At 41.4% G+C, this 18,724-nt stretch overlaps 1 protein-coding gene across 1 annotated transcript in view; it reads left to right on the forward strand.

Moving 5' to 3' along the window:
* cpe (carboxypeptidase E) overlaps window positions 1–10,376 on the forward strand; it is a 63,192-nt gene extending 52,816 nt beyond the window's left edge. Inside the window, exons 8-9 of the mRNA XM_052010227.1 lie at window positions 2,174–2,292; window positions 9,146–10,376. Coding sequence (XP_051866187.1) covers window positions 2,174–2,292; window positions 9,146–9,244 — 218 coding nt within the window. The 3' untranslated portion in view covers window positions 9,245–10,376. The remainder of the gene's footprint in view (window positions 1–2,173; window positions 2,293–9,145) is intronic.
* The last annotated feature ends 8,348 nt before the right edge of the window (window positions 10,377–18,724 follow it).

An 18,724-nucleotide genomic window follows, 5' to 3' on the forward strand; every position in this document is an offset into this window, starting at 1 on the left:
GTTTGGAAGATTGTGTCTAGCAGCTCAGTAATTTATATGATTATGACCCTCAGCAAGCTGGGAAGGATCCCACCTCGAATGGGTAACATCCTCGGTGTTACTATTTGTCATTTTATTACCTCTTCATTACCTATATTTGCTATCTTTAGGGTGGCATGAGAGTGAAGCAGTTAATGCTGCTGCCTCACAGCTCCAGGGACCCTCTTTGATCCTGACTTGAATGTTGTCAGTGAGAGGTGGGTTACAGGGAAAAAGAGGGAATAAGAGGGAAAAGAGACTGATAGGATTGCTCTGCTGTGAGCCAGTTTAAATTTGATGGGCCGAATGGCCTTCTTTCCTGTTGTAATAAGTACTCTGACAACCTCATTATCATGGCTTTGGTAAACATCAGGCAAAATACCCACTTGTCACTTTGGTTATGTCTTCTGCCTCCACCAATAGACCTCTATTTCAGTCCTTAATCAATCTCACCACTCTGCTAACAATATTTTTGCTGATTACAAAGCTGTAGAAGACCTTTGAATTTCTTTTTATATTAGCTTTTTTATATTCTGTCCCTTTGCCCTTTATATTTCCACTTTTACTCCCATTCTATGTTTTTTATATTCAACCTGATTCTACCTTGTATTCTCAAGTTGACTGTGCATATACCCGCATTTCTATTTCATCCTTCCCTTAAATTCCTCTGGCATTCAGAGAACTGCTTTGTTTCCTCTGGTTTTCTTCATGAGGGGACGTACTTGGTTTGGCTTAGCTGCCTGTCAAAATCTCTTTGGCAGTTTTGTGGGTGGGACATGTCCCTTTACCCCCACTTGATGGGTTGGACTGCCTTCTTTGAGCAAGTCCCTGCAGGAGGAACTGCACATGGTTAAGTGTGCAGTCACCTCTTTACAAAAGGAAAAAATAATGAAAACCAACTCCAGTTTAAATCATGATTTGCATCTTGAAGTGATGCATGACAACTTTTGCTTCTGCTGGGGGAGGGAAGGAGAAAGGGAATGCTGCGTGGGAAATGATTTACAAACCATTTAGAAGCCTTTGTTAACTTTCCAACATGACCTCAGCTGGGAGTGTCTGCATCACATCTGCATTTGTGTACATCTAAACTTGGCCAAGCTGCAGCCAAGAGCTGTGATTAAAAATTTGGTCAGGGACAATCGCCTCTTTCAGCTGACATGGTACCTTCACCCAGCACCTCCTCAGATTGTTACTCCAAGATTTGTGAGGAATCAGCTATCTATAGGGGTGAAGAAATATTTCTATTATTTGTACAACATAAAGTTTTTTTGTTTAATACTGTAGGGAATGCAAATTGGCAGTTTTCACAAAACCAGTGGTGTAACTCCTTGGAAAACAATCTGAAAAATTAAGAATGTATTTCTTAGAAGGAAAGTGAAGGGAAATTGCTTCTTCCCCCAAATGTGCAATAAGGGATGAATTGTCATAAACATTCTATCTACCATAAATTTTGACAGAAGTACAAAAATATTGGAAAACATTGTTATTGACATTGATTTAGTTTTTCTGCCAATAGTATAGTGGGATACTGGAAAAACATTAATAGGAACTCACTCCTGTAGTTCCCTGAATAGGTATTGATCTGGACCTTGCAAATCATTTCAGGAGGCAGCTGGATAGTTATCTGCTGAGAGAGAAGAAATTGAGGGACATATTGAGAAGGTCAACAGTTGGAGGAGAGGCTTGGAGGGCCCAATGTTACTTTCCCACACCTTGTATCTAAACTATTGTATGCAATAACATATGCCTTTAAGTGTTACACTTCAGCAACTAACTGTTTCTTCATCTTTAATTCATTATATGCAAAATCACTTTGCAAGAGCAAGTTTGGCACTGGAAGGAAGAGACTAGTGGCAGGGCAAGTCTTCCCAACACAGGATTTGTGAATTGGGTATTTTCTTCATGTTTCTGCAGATGAAGTGATCATTCTCTTGAGGCCCTAGTGGCAGAATCCATATCACTTCAAACAAGTTAATCCTGCCATTATTGTTACAAACATGTCCAATATGCATGAGTCTTCAGACACATGGAAAGTCTCTTGCAATCAATGTGCGTGCTTCCTACTGGCACATATTTACATTGCTAAATCTGTCCAAGGTATTGTCAGTCAGAGAATACCTACTGCTGCTCATGAACATTTTATTCTTTCCTTCAGCAAAAGATGGTGATTACTGGAGGCTTCTCGCTCCTGGAAACTATAAAATCACAGCTTCTGCTCCTGGCTATCTGGCAATAACTAAAAAAGTGGCAGTTCCTTCTAGCCCAGCTGTAGAGGTAAGCTTCACGTTTTATTTAATCAGTCTTGTATATTGCTTCATACTTTGCCCCTTTAAAATGTAAGAAACCATAGAACCATACCATAGAACACTACAGCACAGAAAAGCAGGCCATTTGGCCCTTCTAGTCTGTGCCAAAACATTATTCCGCTAGTCCCATTCACCTGCACCCAGTCCATAACCCTCCAGACCTCCCCCATCCATGTATCTATCCAATTTATTCTTAAAACTCAAGAGTGAGCCCGCATTTACCACATCAGATGGCAGCCTGTTCCATACTCTGAGTGAAGAAGTTCCCCCTAATGTTCCCCCTAAACCTTTCCCCTTTCACCCTAAACCACGTACTTATCTCTCCTAATCTAGGTGGAAAGAGCCTATTCGCATTGACTCTGTCTATACCCCTCATAATTTTGTAAACATCTATCAAATCTCCCCTCATTCTTCTGCGCTCCAAAGAATAAAGTCCTAACCTGTTCAATCTTTCCCTGTAACTCAACTCCTGAAGACCCGGCAACATTCTAGTAAATCTCCTCTGCACTCTTTCAATCTTACTGATATCCTTCCTATAGTTAGGTGACCAGAACGGCATGAAATACTCCAAATTTGGCCTCACCAATGTCTTATACAACCTCACCATAACATCCCAACTCCTGTACTCAATACTTTGATTTATGAATGTCAGGATGCCAAAAGCCTTTTTTACAACCCTGTCTACCTGTGATGCCACTTTCATGGAATTATGTATCTGAACTCCCAGATCCCTTTGTTCCTCCGCACTCCTCAGTGCCCTACCATTTACTGTGTATGTCCTACCTTGATTTGTCCTTCCAAAATGCAACACCTCACACTTGTCTGCATTAAATTCCATCTGCCATTTTCTGGCCCATTTGGGTCAGATCCCTCTGCAAGCTTTTGAAAACCTTCCTCGCTGTCCACAACGCCTCCAATCTTAGTGTCATCAGCAAACTTGCTGATCCAATTTACCACATTATCTTCTAGATCATTGATATAGACAACAAACAACAATGGCCCCAGCACAGATCCCTGAGGCACACCACTAGTCACAGGCTTCCAGTCTGAGAAACAATTGTCCACTACCACTCTGTCTTCTCCCACACAGCCAATTTTGAATCCAGTTTACAACATCTCCATGGATACCTAGTGTCTGAACCTTCTGAACTAACCTCCCATGTAGGACCTTGTCAAAGGCCTTACTAAAGTCCATGTAGACAACATCCACAGCCTTTCCTTCATCTACTTTCTTGGTAACCTCCTCGAAAAACTCTACAAGATTCGTTAAACACGATCTACCACACACAAAGCCATGCTGACTATCCTTAATCAGCCCTTGGTTGTCCAAATACTTGTATATCTGATCTCTCAGAACACCTTCCAATAACTTACCCACTACTAATGTCAGGCTCACCGGCCTGTAATTACCTGGCTTACTTTTAGATCCTTTTTTAAACAATGGAACAACATGAGCTACCCTCCAGTCCTCCAGCACCACACCTGTGGCTAAGGACATTTTAAATATATCTGCCAGGGCCCCTGCAATTTCTACACTAGTCTCCCTCAATGTCCGAGGAAGTATCTTATCTGGCCCAGGGGATTTATCTACCTTTATTCGCTGTAAAGCAGCAAGCACCTCCTCCTCTTTAATCTCTCTATGTTCCATGACTCTATTGCTTGTTTCCTTTCCTTCCATATCCACTATGCCCGTTTCCTGTGTAAATACTGATGCAAAAAAATTGTTTAAGATCTCCCCCATCTCCTGAGGCTCCACACATAGATGACCACTCTGATCTTCTAGGGGACCAATTTTGTCCCTTACTATCCTTTTACTCTTCATATACTTGTAGAAACCCTTCAGATTTACCTTCACATTATCTGCCAAAGCAACCTCATGTCTTCTTTTTGCCTTCCTGATTTCCTTTTTTAGTATTTTCTTAATTTTTCTATACTCTTCAAGTACCTCATTTGTTCCTAGTTGCCTATACCTGCTATACACCTCTCTCTTTTTCTTAAGCAGATTGCCAATATCCCTTGAAAACCAAGGTTCCCTATGCTTTTTAACTTTGCCTTTAATCCTGGCAGGAACATGCAAACTCTGTACTCTCATAATTTCGCCTTTGAAGGCCTTCCACTTACTGAGCACGTCCTTGCCAGAAAACAACTCATCCCAATCCACTCTTCCTAGATCCTTTCTCATTTCCACAAAGTTGGCCTTTCTCCAATTTATAACCTCAACTTGAGGACCAGACCTGTCCTCATCCATAAGTAACTTGAAACTAATGACATTATGGTCACTGGACCCAAAATGCTCCCCTACACATACTTCTGTCACCTGACCTGTTTGGTTCCCTAATAGGAGATCAAGTATTGCATTCTCTCTCATTGGTACCTCTATATATTGATTTAGAAAACTTTCCTGAACACATTTGACAAATTCCAAGCCATCCAGCACTTTCACAGTGTGGGAGTCCCAGTCAATATATGGAAAGTTAAAATCCCCTACTATCACAACTTTCTGCTTCTTACATCTGTCTGCTATCTCACTACAGATCTGTTCCTCCAATTCTCTCTGACCATTGGGTGGTCTATAGTACAACCCTATTAGTGTGGCCACACCTTCACTTTTCCTCAGCTCCACCCATATGGCCTCTGTAGACGAGCCCTCCGGGCTGTCCTGTCTCTGCACAGCTGTGATACTTTCCCTGTCTAGTAATGCCGCTCCTCCCCCTTTCATCCCTCCCCCTCTATCACGTCTGAAACAATGGAACCCCGGGACATTAAGCTGCCAGTCCTGCCCCTCCTGCATCCAAGTCTCACTAATAGCAATAATGTTGTAATCCCACGTGCCAATCCACGCCCTAAACTCATCTGCTTTACCTGCAATACTCCTTGCATTGAAATAGATGCACCTGAGAACATTTCTATCACGTACAAACCTTTGATTTCTGTTTATACTTGCAGTCCTCGCATGACCTTTTTCCTCCTCCACTTCACTATCTGCTCTAACACTCTGGTTCCCATCACCCTGCAAATCTAGTTTATACCCCCCAGAGCAGCACTAGCAAACCTTACCTGCAAGAATGTTTGTCCCCCTCCAGTTCAGGTGCAAACCATCCCGTCGGAACAGGTCCCACCTTCCCTGGAACAAAGCCCAATTGTCTAGAAACATGAAGCCCTCCCTCCTGCACCATTTCCTTAGCCACGTGTTTAGCTGCATAATCCTCCTATTTCTAGCCTCACTAGCTCGTGGCACGGGTAGCAATCCTGAGATTGCAACCTCGGAGGTCCTGTCCTTCAACTTTGCACCTAATTCTCTAAACTCTCTTTGCAGGACCTCCTCCCTTTTCCTATCCACGTCATTGGTCCCTACATGGACCATGACATCTGGCTGCTCACCCTCCCTCCTGAGAGTATTGAGAACTCGATCAGAGATATCGTGGACCCTGGCACCAGGGAGGCAACAGACCATCCGGGATTCTTGATCTCTCCCACAGAACCTCCTATCTGTCCCCCTAACTATCGAATCCCCTATCACTACTGCTCTCTTCTTTTGCCTCCTTCCTTTCTGAGCTGAGGGTCCCATCTCAGTGCCAGAGATGGGACCACTGCCACTCGTCCCTGGTAGGTCGTCCCCACCAGCAGTATCCAAAACAGTATACTTATTGTTGATGGGAACGGCCACAGGGGTGATGGGAACGGCCACAGGGGTTAGAAAACTCGAGAGTTAGAAAATCCTACAGTGGCATTCCAAAGCAAAGATGAGAATTCATACTCTGCCAGACAGTCATGACCCTCACATCGCACAAATGTTACTAAGACAAAGTCTGTGACCTTGAGGTGAAAACTAAGTGGGTCTTCTGGCAAACTGCTGTGATAACTTCAGTGTTGGAAGTTTCAGAAGTGGCCTTGTCTGGGACAAAATGTGAACCATATGTCAAAGGGACTTGGCCAGGATTCCACACTGTGAGAGTTCCTGCTTCCCATGTTGCCTCTGCCTAAGTGGGGCTTGATGGAGAAGGCTGTCCCAAGTGAGATGAGGCACACTGGCCTTGTATTCCTCCTCCTCTCCACCCCACTCTACCATGAGAAAAGTTTTTCTTTAAGAAATGAACAGTAAAAATGAACAGATTAGCCTGCTTTCACAATAAAAAAAAATGAATTGCCTTTTAAACTCTACTCATCCACATGGCACTAATGTGAGGTATCCTTGTGGATTGGTTTCTTTGACACAGAGTGTGAATTTATTTGGCTGCAGCTATAATTAATGTTATAGTGCTTTTGCCATTTTAGTTTATGTCTCTGTGATGTTTTTTCTATGTTAAAAGCACTGTATGGATGAACATTTATAAAGGAAGGGAACACAGGTGCCTAGAACTTGGATTGATGGTGGGAGAGAGTTGACCTCCACAGAGAGAGCAGTTCAGGCACAAGAGAATGTTCTTTCCTTAAAATCTCACATATTGCAGTGATGACAGCCTTGGAATACTGGAACCTGTTAATACGTTCGTCATTATGTGGTGTCTGAAGACTCAGGGCAGGTTCTTCACCCAAAGGCATGTTTCTTCTTCTGCCCCAAGTTCCTTGACTAGTGCTGAACTGAGGCTATAGCAATGCCTCAAGTAATGGAGAAATGAAAAACACTATGATGCTGGAGGAACTCAGCAGGCCAGGCAGCACCTGTGGAGAAAAGCAAGCAGTCAACGTTTCAAGTCAGGACCCTTCTTCAGGACTGAAGATAGGAAAAGGGGAAGCCCAATATATAGGAGGGAAAAGCAGATCAGTGGTAGGTGGACAAAAGGGGAGCCCAGATGGGCACAGGGTGGTGATACGTGCAGGTAAGAGATAGTGCTTGGCAGGTGCGGGGGAGGAGTGGAGAGCAGATCCACCAGGGGATGGGTCAAAGGTAAGGAGGGAAAAAGGGGGGTAGAAATTAGAGAGAGAGGCAAGGAAAGAGAAGAAAAGAAAAGAAAAGGCATGGTTGGGGGGGGGGTGTGGGGGGAGGTGTTGGGGATTACTTAGTGAGAGAATTCAATGTTCATGCCATTAGGCTGAAAGATTCCAAGATGGAAAATGAGGTGCTGTTCCTCCAGTTTGTGCTTGGTCTTCTCCTGGCAGTGGAGGAGGCAGAGGACTGACATATCTGTGTGGAATGGGAGGGGGAGTTGAAGTGACTGGCACCGGGGAGATGCAGATCACGGTTACGGACGGAGCGTAGGTGTTTTGCGAAATGGTCACCTAGTCTGTGTTTGGTCTCGCCATTGTGGCCTCCTCTACATTGGTGAGACCAAACGCAGACTAGGTGACCGTTTCACAGAACACCTGCGCTCCGTCCGTAACCGTGATCTGCATCTTCCCGGTGCCAGTCACTTTAGCTCCCACCCGCCCGTCCCCCCCCCCCCCCCCCCCACTATCACACATATGACAGTCCTCGGCCTCCTCCACTGCCAGGAGAATTCCAAGTGCAAACTGGAGGAACAGCACCTCATTTTCTGTCTTGGAACCTTGCAGCCTAACGGCATGAACATTGAATTCTCCCACTTCAAGTAATCCCCACCCCCCCCCCCCCCCCAACCATGCCTCTTCTTTTCTTCCTTTTCCTTGCCCCTCTCTCTTTTTTCTACCCCCCTTTTTCCTCCTTACCTTTGACCCATCCCCCGGTGGATCTGCTCTCCTCTCCTCCCCTGCACCTGCCTATCACTATCTCTTACCTGCTTCTACCTATCACCACCTTGTGCCCACCCCGCCTCCCCTCTTGTCCACCTATCACTGCTCTGCTTTTCCCTCCTATATATTGGGCTTCCCCTTTTCCTGTCTTCAGTCCCAAAGAAGGGTCCTGACCCGAAATGTTGAATGCCTGCTTTTCTTCACAGATGCTGCCTGGCCTCTGAGTTCCTCCAGCATCATGGTGTTTTTCATTGAGATTCCAGTATCTGCAGTCCTTTGTTTCTCTAGTAATGGAGAGATGCCAGCAAAGTCATACTGAGGCACCTATGGAATGACCATTTCGGCAATTAAATGCTGAAGAAAATACTTCCTTGTTAGTTTAAGCACACTCTGTGGAGTTTGGAAGGCGCTTGAGCAGTCTGTTGTTGGTCTGAGGATGCCCAGTTAGGCCACCTGATCTCAGCAGAGTTTTCCTTTTAAATATTAACAAAAGCAATACATCAGAACAATTTTCACCTAATTCTACTGGGAATGTTGCAGGACAGTCACAGGTTGAAACTTTGAGCTGCAATTTATAAAAGTATGGGAATGAATGCATGATTTGTGAATAGTGCTATTATCTGGTGTACAGCTGATGCTGGGAAAAGTTCAGATGAGCTAATGTGGATCACACATGGGTATGCCCCTGCTAGGTTCATGATTTTCTTGATTTCACCCAGAAATGATTACCAGCGCTATCTGGTCTGGGTGAAATCAAATTTTGCAAGATTATTGCCTGCAAAGCAGGCATTATCTGATCCAATTTCTCAGCAAAGTTAACAATACTGTGAACTGATCTTTGCACATAATGATATTAATAAATGTCAACTTCTTACTGCATTTCCCACAGAGAGAGAAATCCAATCGATAATGGAAAACTTGCACTAATCTTTCACTAATCTAGCATGACATTTCCCTGTCCCCGGTGACTGTGTATCTGTTGTGTTTCGTGTGGTAAGAGGAAGGTGTGGTTGGGATGGTGGTGGGGTGGGCTCTTTTGGTAGAGCTTTGGCTCAAGTTCAGTGGACTGAATGGTATCATCTTTTCTTTCATTTTCATATGTATGCATGTTCCCTACTAAATAGAGGAGCGATTTCTCAAACACCTTTTTATCTTGATCTGTACTTTTGCAGCTTGACTTTAGCCTTGAGTCATTTTCTGAGCGAAAAGAAGAGGAGAAAGCAGAAGTAATGCAATGGTGGAAGATGATGTCTGAAACGCTGAATTTTTAAAGAGAAGGATTCTGCTCATGCTTTCATGGGAAGTGTGCAGCAACTTGATCCTTTTTTAAGAATCATTTAATTATTTATCTTTGATGTTTTAGTAGTACTTGAGGACATTAATGTAGGAAGTGATGCCTTGAGGTAAGGTGTTCAATCTGATGTCCCTCCTATCTTATTCAAGCCACTTCAGCTGGAATATATGTTATTTGCCAGTGATTGCATTTGCTCGCCTTACTGAAAGATGGTTTCCCTTCCTCCATGGTCTTTGTTAGATATATGTGACTACTGCTACTGTATGTGTTTGTATCTCTATGTAGTAATCCATTAAAAGATTCCACATGGTGTGTCATAACCGACAATATCAGGTACTGCTTGGAATTCTCTGGAGTAACTCATGACAAATGAAGTTTGTAAGATCTTGGTGGATTTATCTAACTGTCTATTGAAGGTATTCGTGTTGAAATGGAAAGTCTGCTTTGGGGTAAAGTGAAGGGAAGCTGTCACATCAAAACTGATGTTGATTCATGTATAAAAATGTTAATTTTCTGTCATGGATAGAATATCATCTGTACATTGTAAGCTTGTATTTAATCAATCCTACAGTAACTGACATTTTTGCAAGAGTTCCTAAACTATGAAATTGAGCACTTGACAGAAGCAATTATTTCTCAAGTTCATAATGTAAAACAAGTTGTGCATTACTGTTCTAACTTTAATCATATGTGAAGATCTGAAACCAAGTTACTAAACTAGGGTGGTAAACGATTTAAAGGTTTAATTTGTATCTCTAAGGAATGTAAATGTATTAAATATATGTGTGTCAACAGTATAACTCAACAACCATGTCTTTCATTTGGTTGTTAGTTAAGCTGAACAAAGTGAACACATGATGGTATGGTTAATCTGATGATCTCTGTCCTCATAAGCATGTGGCATTAGAATGTTCATAATGCTAATAGTGTTCATAGAAAGATACTGTACACTGTTTCTATAGACTGAACATTATATTGTTACCTCCAGAAGTAGTGGAGAATAGCACCTGCGTATACTCATGATCATATATAATTCAAAACGTACTGAACTGTAATTTGTGGTTTTTTGTTTGTTGTGTTTGAGATAAAAATTAATTGTTGCCCAATAATGATTGATTTTTGTATTTTGTCCACACATGGTCTGTGTTTAAACTTGGTCATATTAGTATCAGAGCAGAATTCAGAGCAGTACAAAATAGTAGCCCTATATCTGAATACCCACAGACAATGCAATTGATTACTCGTGGCTAGTTCACTAAATTGACCAGGGAAAGGCCTTTTGGATTTAAACCAGGAATTGGATTGTGCAGTGCCAGTTTTTTTTTTATATGTTCGAGGTAATTCAGTTTCAGTGAAAAATAAAATGTAGAGAAAAATCATGGACTTCCTGCAAGTTGCTCAAGTGGAGATTTTCCTCCTGGGTTCTCTGTGCATATGACTGTAACACAGTGTGGGGGTCAGGTTAACAATCAGAATCACTTCTGAGGTCCATTCATATGAAGTATTTTTTTAAAAATTTAATCACATAATTGCATACTGATAATTTTAGTCACATTTTTGAATGCTTGGATGCTGGAATTTGTGGAAAACCTAGTTTCAAATTTAAATTGCTACCAAACAACACCAAGCCAATAATGGTTTCCATATTTAAAGTTTTGACTTATAGTTTATGTGTTTGCCAGCATAATTTGGTTGAAATCATGTTTAGTTTTTATCAATCCCAGAGGTGCAGCCTGGGTCTACATTCAAATCAAATGCTATCTTTCATTTTAAAACATTTCCTGCTTAACAATTAAGCTTTGACATTTAGAGCAAATAATTTCCATTTCCAACCGCATACTCAATGTTAATTTGTTTTCTTTTGTTGCTCTCTTGTTTTACTGACCAAAAATACATTGCTTGCTAATTAAGCAAGTGAAAAATCCAACCACCCCCACCTCTTGATGCCAAAGTCCGGGTCTGTCAACTTGCAGATTGTTTTCTGAAAATAGTTTACTGAATTCCCAAATAAATTGATGGAAGAGTTAGGCATTGTTAAATATGCATAGCACTGCTCTTGGTGTTTAATAAACTAAAGATCAAACATTTGACCTAATTAGAACATTTGGAAACTTGTAGGTCCAAAGCCAGGGACATTTACTTGGAATCAGATGAAACTAGTTTTCATAAAAGACCAGACTAGGAATTTCTCCAGGGCTCCTCCTTGGACACAACAAGTGCCAAGTACCAAGACTTTGGCTGACTTGGGGAGTGAGATGGTGTTTAGGGGTTTGGTGAGAGGAATAATGTTCCTGATACTGGGCAAACAGAAATTCTGGAAGTTCAGGCATTTCAGTAGTTTGATTTATAAACCATCAAAGATGTTGGTATTTTGTGGACAGTATTGAGTAGCTAACAAAACAAAAGAAATAAAGAAATGACATTGCAGGGGCCGAATGAAAGAACTTTCTCTGTACCCCATGGAAATTTAGCAGCATCAGCATTGTGCCAGAAAACTGCACAATGAACAAGGTCCTCTCAAGACATCCAAAAAGCAAGATTAATTTTCCAGGTTTGAGATTATGGGAAGAGAGGATAATGGGATTTTTTTCAATACTCATTTTTCTTTCTTTATCTCTTCCTGCACTTGTAAATTACCTAAATCCTTTCCGTCCATTGAAACTCCGACCAATAACTCTAATCCAAGGACAACAATCATGTATCTTGGCTAATGGACCAGAGATCTTGTCTTGACCTTCACCCATAACTCTGCTAGAATGGCTCTGGCAAAAAGCGTGTTGATGAACCCAGCCACGTTTCACTCTCTGCTGAGAAAGTATGCTGGATCTTTGCTTGGCAGCAAATGGAGTTTATCATTATTGCTGTTGGTTTCAGATAAACATTTGGAAATAAATCTTCATAGCCATTGGAGAATTGAAGGTTCTCTGGAATGGTCTGTGGCTGTTGGCAGGTTTAGTTAATTGCTTAAGATGCTGTGCATCTGCAATAAAGAAGATTGTCAAATTTCATAAAATAAATAATACACTTTAGGTAATTGGAATGCTAAATGTTTGGTGACCACATGGAAGGAAGCTGAGTCAAGCAGTAGGACCTCCCATTGACCCATTCTACATTACAATGCATGAGGCTCCATGGTTGGAAGGAAGGATTTTGGGGGCTGGATGTGACCACAAACGATATGTTGTGTGGCAATGCTCCAGTGCATGGAGAACCCACATATGTGCAGTGGAGTCCAATGACATGCAATACATGCCTGGAATTTCATCCATACATGCATGGATTGCATTTGGCACAGGCCACTGATGCAGAAGCAAGACATCAAGTGTAGGCTGTTTCAGTATTATTTTAAATAGACTTCCCCCCTTTGAGGAATCCAGCACTGGAATCTCCCCTTTAAGTAATGCACCTAGCCGTACCTTGGGCACTTGTGTAGCTTCCAGTACCCACCACTGCCAATAGAAATACCCGTCTCACCAGTTACCTGAGATGCCAAATACTTGACCATCGACCTGATCCTTTGTTCAATCCTTCTGAAATTAAAGAAATGCAGATGTCGGATACCTGAGGTTAAAACAAAAGGTGCCAAAATACTCAGCTAGTCAGACAGCATCTTGTGGGGAGAGAACAGAACTAACATTCCAGGTCAATGACCCTTCATCAGGGCTGGAGAAGATAAACAAATGTGGGGGGTGGGTGGAGAGAACAAAAGGAATGTCTGTGATAGGGTGGTGACCAAGGTTGTCCCTGTGATACAGGGCTTTTGGAGCTATCTAGTTAACAGGTAAATGAAGACAGTTAGCAAGAGAGGGAAAAAAAGAACATTCTGGAAATGTGAGATGCAATCCCTTGAGATCTGCAACAAAAAAGAATGCAGATCAGGCAGCATCTATGGCGAGAGAAAATTGGGGATTGCCTTTTATCAGAACAAACCAGATCTGACACAAACAGGAAAGGCTGGCTATCTGATATCATTGAATTCAATATTGGATCCTGAGAGGAGAGATGTGATGTGCCCAGGCAGAATACAAGGTACTGTGTCTTGAGCTTACATTGGCAAATAACGTACATCAAGGAAAAGGACCTTTAATGTGTTTATTTAGAACTTAATTGTGAAAACATGGAACCAGATTATATTTGGCCCTAACCTGCAACTCAAGATTACCTTCTGCACTGTTCCCATGGCTGCATAAATTTTTTCAGCTGAATGTATCTAAGCAAACCCCAGTCCTTCTGAGGGGGAAGAGTTGCAAGCAGTGATTAGACATCAGGTAGAAGACGGCTTCTGGTGTCAAAGGCTGGGTCAAACAAAATCTTTCCCTATGCCTCTGCCATTAAGTCCTAAATGATTTTCCTTGTTTAAGTAAACACATATGAGGAAAACTGGGATTGGGTTCCTCAATGTACATTACCTCCCAACGTGAGCTTGAGATACAACATCTCATTTGTTTCATTATGTTTTTGATGATAAAAGAGATTTCAAAACAGATTTGAATATTTATAGTTAAACATACTGTATGTAAAATTAACTAAAAATAAAAAATGTATTTAAAAGCACATTTATTTGATGAGAATCAGGTTTAGTTGAGGTGTTTAAATTATGACAAGCCTGAACAGAATAAACAGGAAAGATCTTTTTCCCAAAGCAGATGTTTCAACAAAGAGGGGGAATAAAAACTCATTGGGCGATGGAGCAGATGGGATTTAAGGAAAAGATTTTTCCACAAAAAGACTGGTGAGTGTGTGGAATTGAGAACCTGAATGGAACTCACGGCCTAAAGTACTCATCCACGTACCCTGAAAGGTGATGAGCGTTCTGTTTCCACCTTCTTTTCAGCAGTGAGTTGCAGACCCAACTACAAACTTAGGTTCCCCAGTTATAAATCTCTCCACCTGGGGAAGTAGATCCTTCCTGGTCCACCCTTTCTAGGCCTCACAATTTTCTGCACATGGATTAACTCTCTTACTCTCCTTTGTTCAGTTGAAGACAACCCCATTTTAGACAGTCTCCCCTCATAATTACAAATTCTCTAGCCCCAGAAATGTCTTATAAATCTACTCCACAGCCCTGCTTATACCTTCCAAAGATGGGGTGATCAGAGCCCTAGTTGTGACCTTGTTGGTGTTTTATATAATTCTAACATGACACCTTTGATCTTTTATTCTGTGCCACAACTGATAAAGGTATTCCATGTGCCTTCCTGTCCACCTTACCTTCATGTTCTGCTCAAAGAATGGGAGATAATCTTACGTTGTGATGTCAGTTTGTTTTCTGTTAGGGTTGTGGTTGGCAACACATGCTGGCTCAGCAGGCTGCCACACATCATGGATGTGTGGACATGTCCTCCCAAATCCTTCTATTTATCTACACTTCTTAGTATCTTATTGTGCATTCCTTTGCCTTGTATATCCATCCCAGACGCACTGCCTCACACTTCCCCATTTGAATTTTATTTGCCATTTTTGTGTCCTCTGATCTAGTTCATTGATGTCTTCCTGCAGCCTAGAAGCACCTGCTACAGCATCACCCATACCATCAATTTTGATATCATTGTCTAACATGTTAGTCATTTCAGCCTAAATTATTAATACTTATTGTGAAAAGCAATGGAACTAGTCCTGACACTGTGGAACCCTGTTATGTACAGTTCTGTCACTAAAACTCATTGCCTTTTGCCATTGAACCACTGCAATATTTTAACAAAGGAAGGAGGCTGAATTTTATCTTTTAACATGTGTTGCCAACCACAACCCTTACAGAAGACAAACTGATGCCACAACATAAGATTATCTCTCTTTCTTTGAGCAGTGGACAAGCTGATCAGCAGACTGCAGCAATACTTTGGAATGCATAAAGGTCCATCTCCACTTCACGCCCTTGTCAGACAACGTGTAATCTCCACAAATCCTGGTGGATCTATCATGCTTTAACACTGGTACAATGGTTGCTGCCCATTCAGAACGCTTAACAGATTCAATTACTTTCTCTCAGAGAAGCCTGTCAATTCTGTCTCCAGTTTTGGTTTCATTACATAAGCATTGACTTTGGCTTGAAGAACTATGGTGGAACATTGGGATCAAGAAGAATCTTGGTTTGGGTTCCCTTCTATGTGTCCAGCTCAGCTTTGAAAACCTGTTCGCGTCTCCCGAAATGTTCCACTCTCATCCAACTTAACACAATCCAAAGGAAATTCTTCCCAACAGGTTTGGTCCGGAGCCTGGTAAGGTGGTAATCTGATTTTGATATTTCGCTGTCACATCAGCAACTCTAACTACTCCAGTGCTTTCACCTGTAGAGGTTTCCGGAAATCTGTGCCTGTTTAAGATGAGGTTTTTTTTTGCCACCACGCTGCATTTTCAGTAAGTTTCGTCAGTGTAATTCTGCATCAAGTGTCAAGCTCAGAAGTCACTGTTATTTATCTTCATTACCGTCAGTGATTCTACCTTTGTTGTCAGTCCCCTTTACTTTGAATGCCATGAATACTCCACTTGCTTTCTCGATGTGATCTGAATGGTGAAAATTTGGAAAATTGAGTGCCTTACTTTGGGTTCTTGTTTCCATTTTGTTTCCTCAATTTTACTTTATGCTTTTTCTTACTAACTCTGGCAATGTGGCCTTTTTAACTGCATATGTGACACATTTCTTGCTTGAACCAATATTCAGATGACATATGCTTCCACCCATAGTGGTAACAGCCTTTTGAAAATGATGTTCAGCTTGCTTTGGAACAGAGTGTGTTGCAGCTTGCATCCTGTGCATGCCATTACATTTAACAGCCAGTCTCACTCAAATGTTCTGAATTTTTTTACTTGCCAGTTCTGCTGCTTGGGTCATTTTAAATGTGTTTTCAAAGGTCAGATTCACCTCTGATAACAACCATCTCTAAGTCCAGTTATTATTCATTCTACAAGCTAACCTGTTCCTTCACATCTTGTGATAACTTCCTCAGCTTGAATACATTCTCAGCCACTGTTTCATTAGCTTTTCTGAAATGTGAATCAAACTTAAACCTTTGCATGATCTTGCATGGCTTTGGGTTAGAGTGATTCTTCAACAAATCCACCAGTTCCTGAGTTTTTTTATGAGTGGGTTTATGCGGGTTCAGCAGGTTTCTCATTAAACTATACATAGAAGCCCCTGCAACACTAATTAAGATAGACTTGTTTATCTCCATCATCATTTGTTGCCATTTGCAACAAAGCAGTTCATTAATGTTTTGCAATATTCCCTCCATCTGGGTTTGAGATTCAAATACTGCAATCAAGACTATTATTGCAGCCATTTTTATTTTGTTATTTTATTTAATGTACACAGTTGGTAGATTTTCATCCTTCCCCTCCCCCACCGCCATCCCACCCCAATCTTTTGAAGGAGAGTTGCTCTTTGGTCCTACCTGATCATTTCAATGTAGAAATAACTTCCCTTGCCATCAATATATTCTATCTTAACAGCAGGATAAGGTTGGTATTATCCTTTTGCTAGTTCCATTTATTGCTTGCAAGCAATAAAAAATACTGCCAAAGGATAAAACTGATCATCCTGCTTTTGATAAGACATTACAGCCACTTTTTAATTTAATGTCAGCTTCTCATGGATCCCATCAGATTGTATGTTCCTGATGAACTTGCTGTGTGCAACTTTGTTGAATATTTTTCTAAAATTCATGTAGACTCCCTCAGATACCTTCACCCACTGACTTTCCTTGTTATCTCAGCAAAAAATTCAATCAAGTTATTCAGACGTTACCTTTCCTTAACAATCTTGGTTAACTGTGTGTTTCTAAGTGCTTATTTATTCTGACCTTTAGACATTTTTCCCCAATAAACTGCCCATCATTAGTGTCAGGCCTGAAGTTACTCAGTCTATCCCTTTCTCCTTTTTAAAAAAAACATTACACTTTAGCTGTCTTCCCATATTCTGGCAACAATTGCATTAGACGGTGATAGAACCCTTACTTTTACTTCTTTTGAAAGCGAAGGATGCACTTTATTCAGGTCTTGTGATTTATCCACTTTTAAAAATTCTTGACCCTTGGAAAGGTTCTCTTTCCATGTCTATAATTTCCAATATTTTCTATCCTTCCTCCTTAGTGTCAGTGTTTGTATTTCCCCCTCTTCTGTGAATTACACGTATTTAGAATTGCTAGTGCCGTCACGCTTTCCCATTTTCACCTTTTCCATTTGTCCAGATTTATTCCCTAAAGCTCCCTGCAGTACTATTCCCATTCTTGAGAGGCTTGCTGTGTGCTGATTAAAATCATCTTAATCTTTTATAGCTTCCAAGAATGAGGAATTTCATCTTTGTATTGTGGGGGTGAGAAATCAATCTACAAAAACGAGAACTGGACTTGCACAATATGTGGCTTTAACAAAGTAAGATCGGCCCCCCCCATCCCCCCACCCCCAGGAGTATTATCAAACATCATTTGAAACTGAAATATTAGGATCGATGAGAGAAGGCTTTAAAATGTGCCAAAAGCAGGAGAGAGCAGCAGAGATGCAGAATGGTTCAGGGAGGAAATTCCTTGGCTTAAGACCTACACAGATGCCGAATCAGAAATTGATGGAGATGTAATTATTATACCTTGGGTATAATTATAATTTTATTTATAATAATAATACCCAATTATTAATAATACCCAATAATTATTTATAATTATTATTTATAATTTATTAAGAGGCATGAATTGGAAATTTACAGAGATCACAGAAGCTTATAGTGCTAAAGGAGGTTATACAGGACACCGTGAGGCCATGGTGGGATTAAATGGTGTTGCCTTCAGTGATCATATTGTCCAGACATTAAGGGCTTTGTCCTCTGTTCTGATTAAGGTGTTGTTGGGAGATTATGTTGTTAGCTTCTGACCAGGAAATAGTGCAGTCTTGTAGTATAATAAAAACTGTGTGTATGAAGTGTAAATGTATGCCTACAGTATACTAAGGAGTGAATGTACACTGTACCATCATTTCACATTACAAGGACCAAGTTGGATTTAGGGTGATCACTTGTTAAGTGTGAGGTTGGTCTCTGCTCCTGTCAACCCACTGCCAATCATTGTCATGGTGAGTCACGGCTGAGGGCTGCACTCTTCCGAGTACAGTAGAGCCTTTGGCTGGGACTCCCATTCCAGAGGCTGTGTCAGAAGCTGAGGTCAGGATGTGTAATGAAGAGCAGAAACTAGGGAATGGAAGGACTACTCTGCTTAGTCCAGTCTGCCCTCCCTTTTTTCTACTGCTGTCTCCACTCCAATCTACTTCCTTCAGCAGCCAACCTTAACTGCGAGGCCATTTGAGAGCTCATAAACTCATAGAGACATAGAGCAGTACAACACGGATACAGGCCCTTCAGCCCATTGAGTCCATGCCCACCCATCTAGTCCCAATTTCCTGCATTTGGCCCACATCCCTCTAAGCCCTGTCTTTGCATGTACTTGTCCAAGTGCTTCTTAAATTATATTAT

Source organism: Pristis pectinata, chromosome 2 (assembly GCF_009764475.1).
Source record: "Pristis pectinata isolate sPriPec2 chromosome 2, sPriPec2.1.pri, whole genome shotgun sequence".
Lineage (NCBI taxonomy): Eukaryota > Metazoa > Chordata > Chondrichthyes > Rhinopristiformes > Pristidae > Pristis > Pristis pectinata.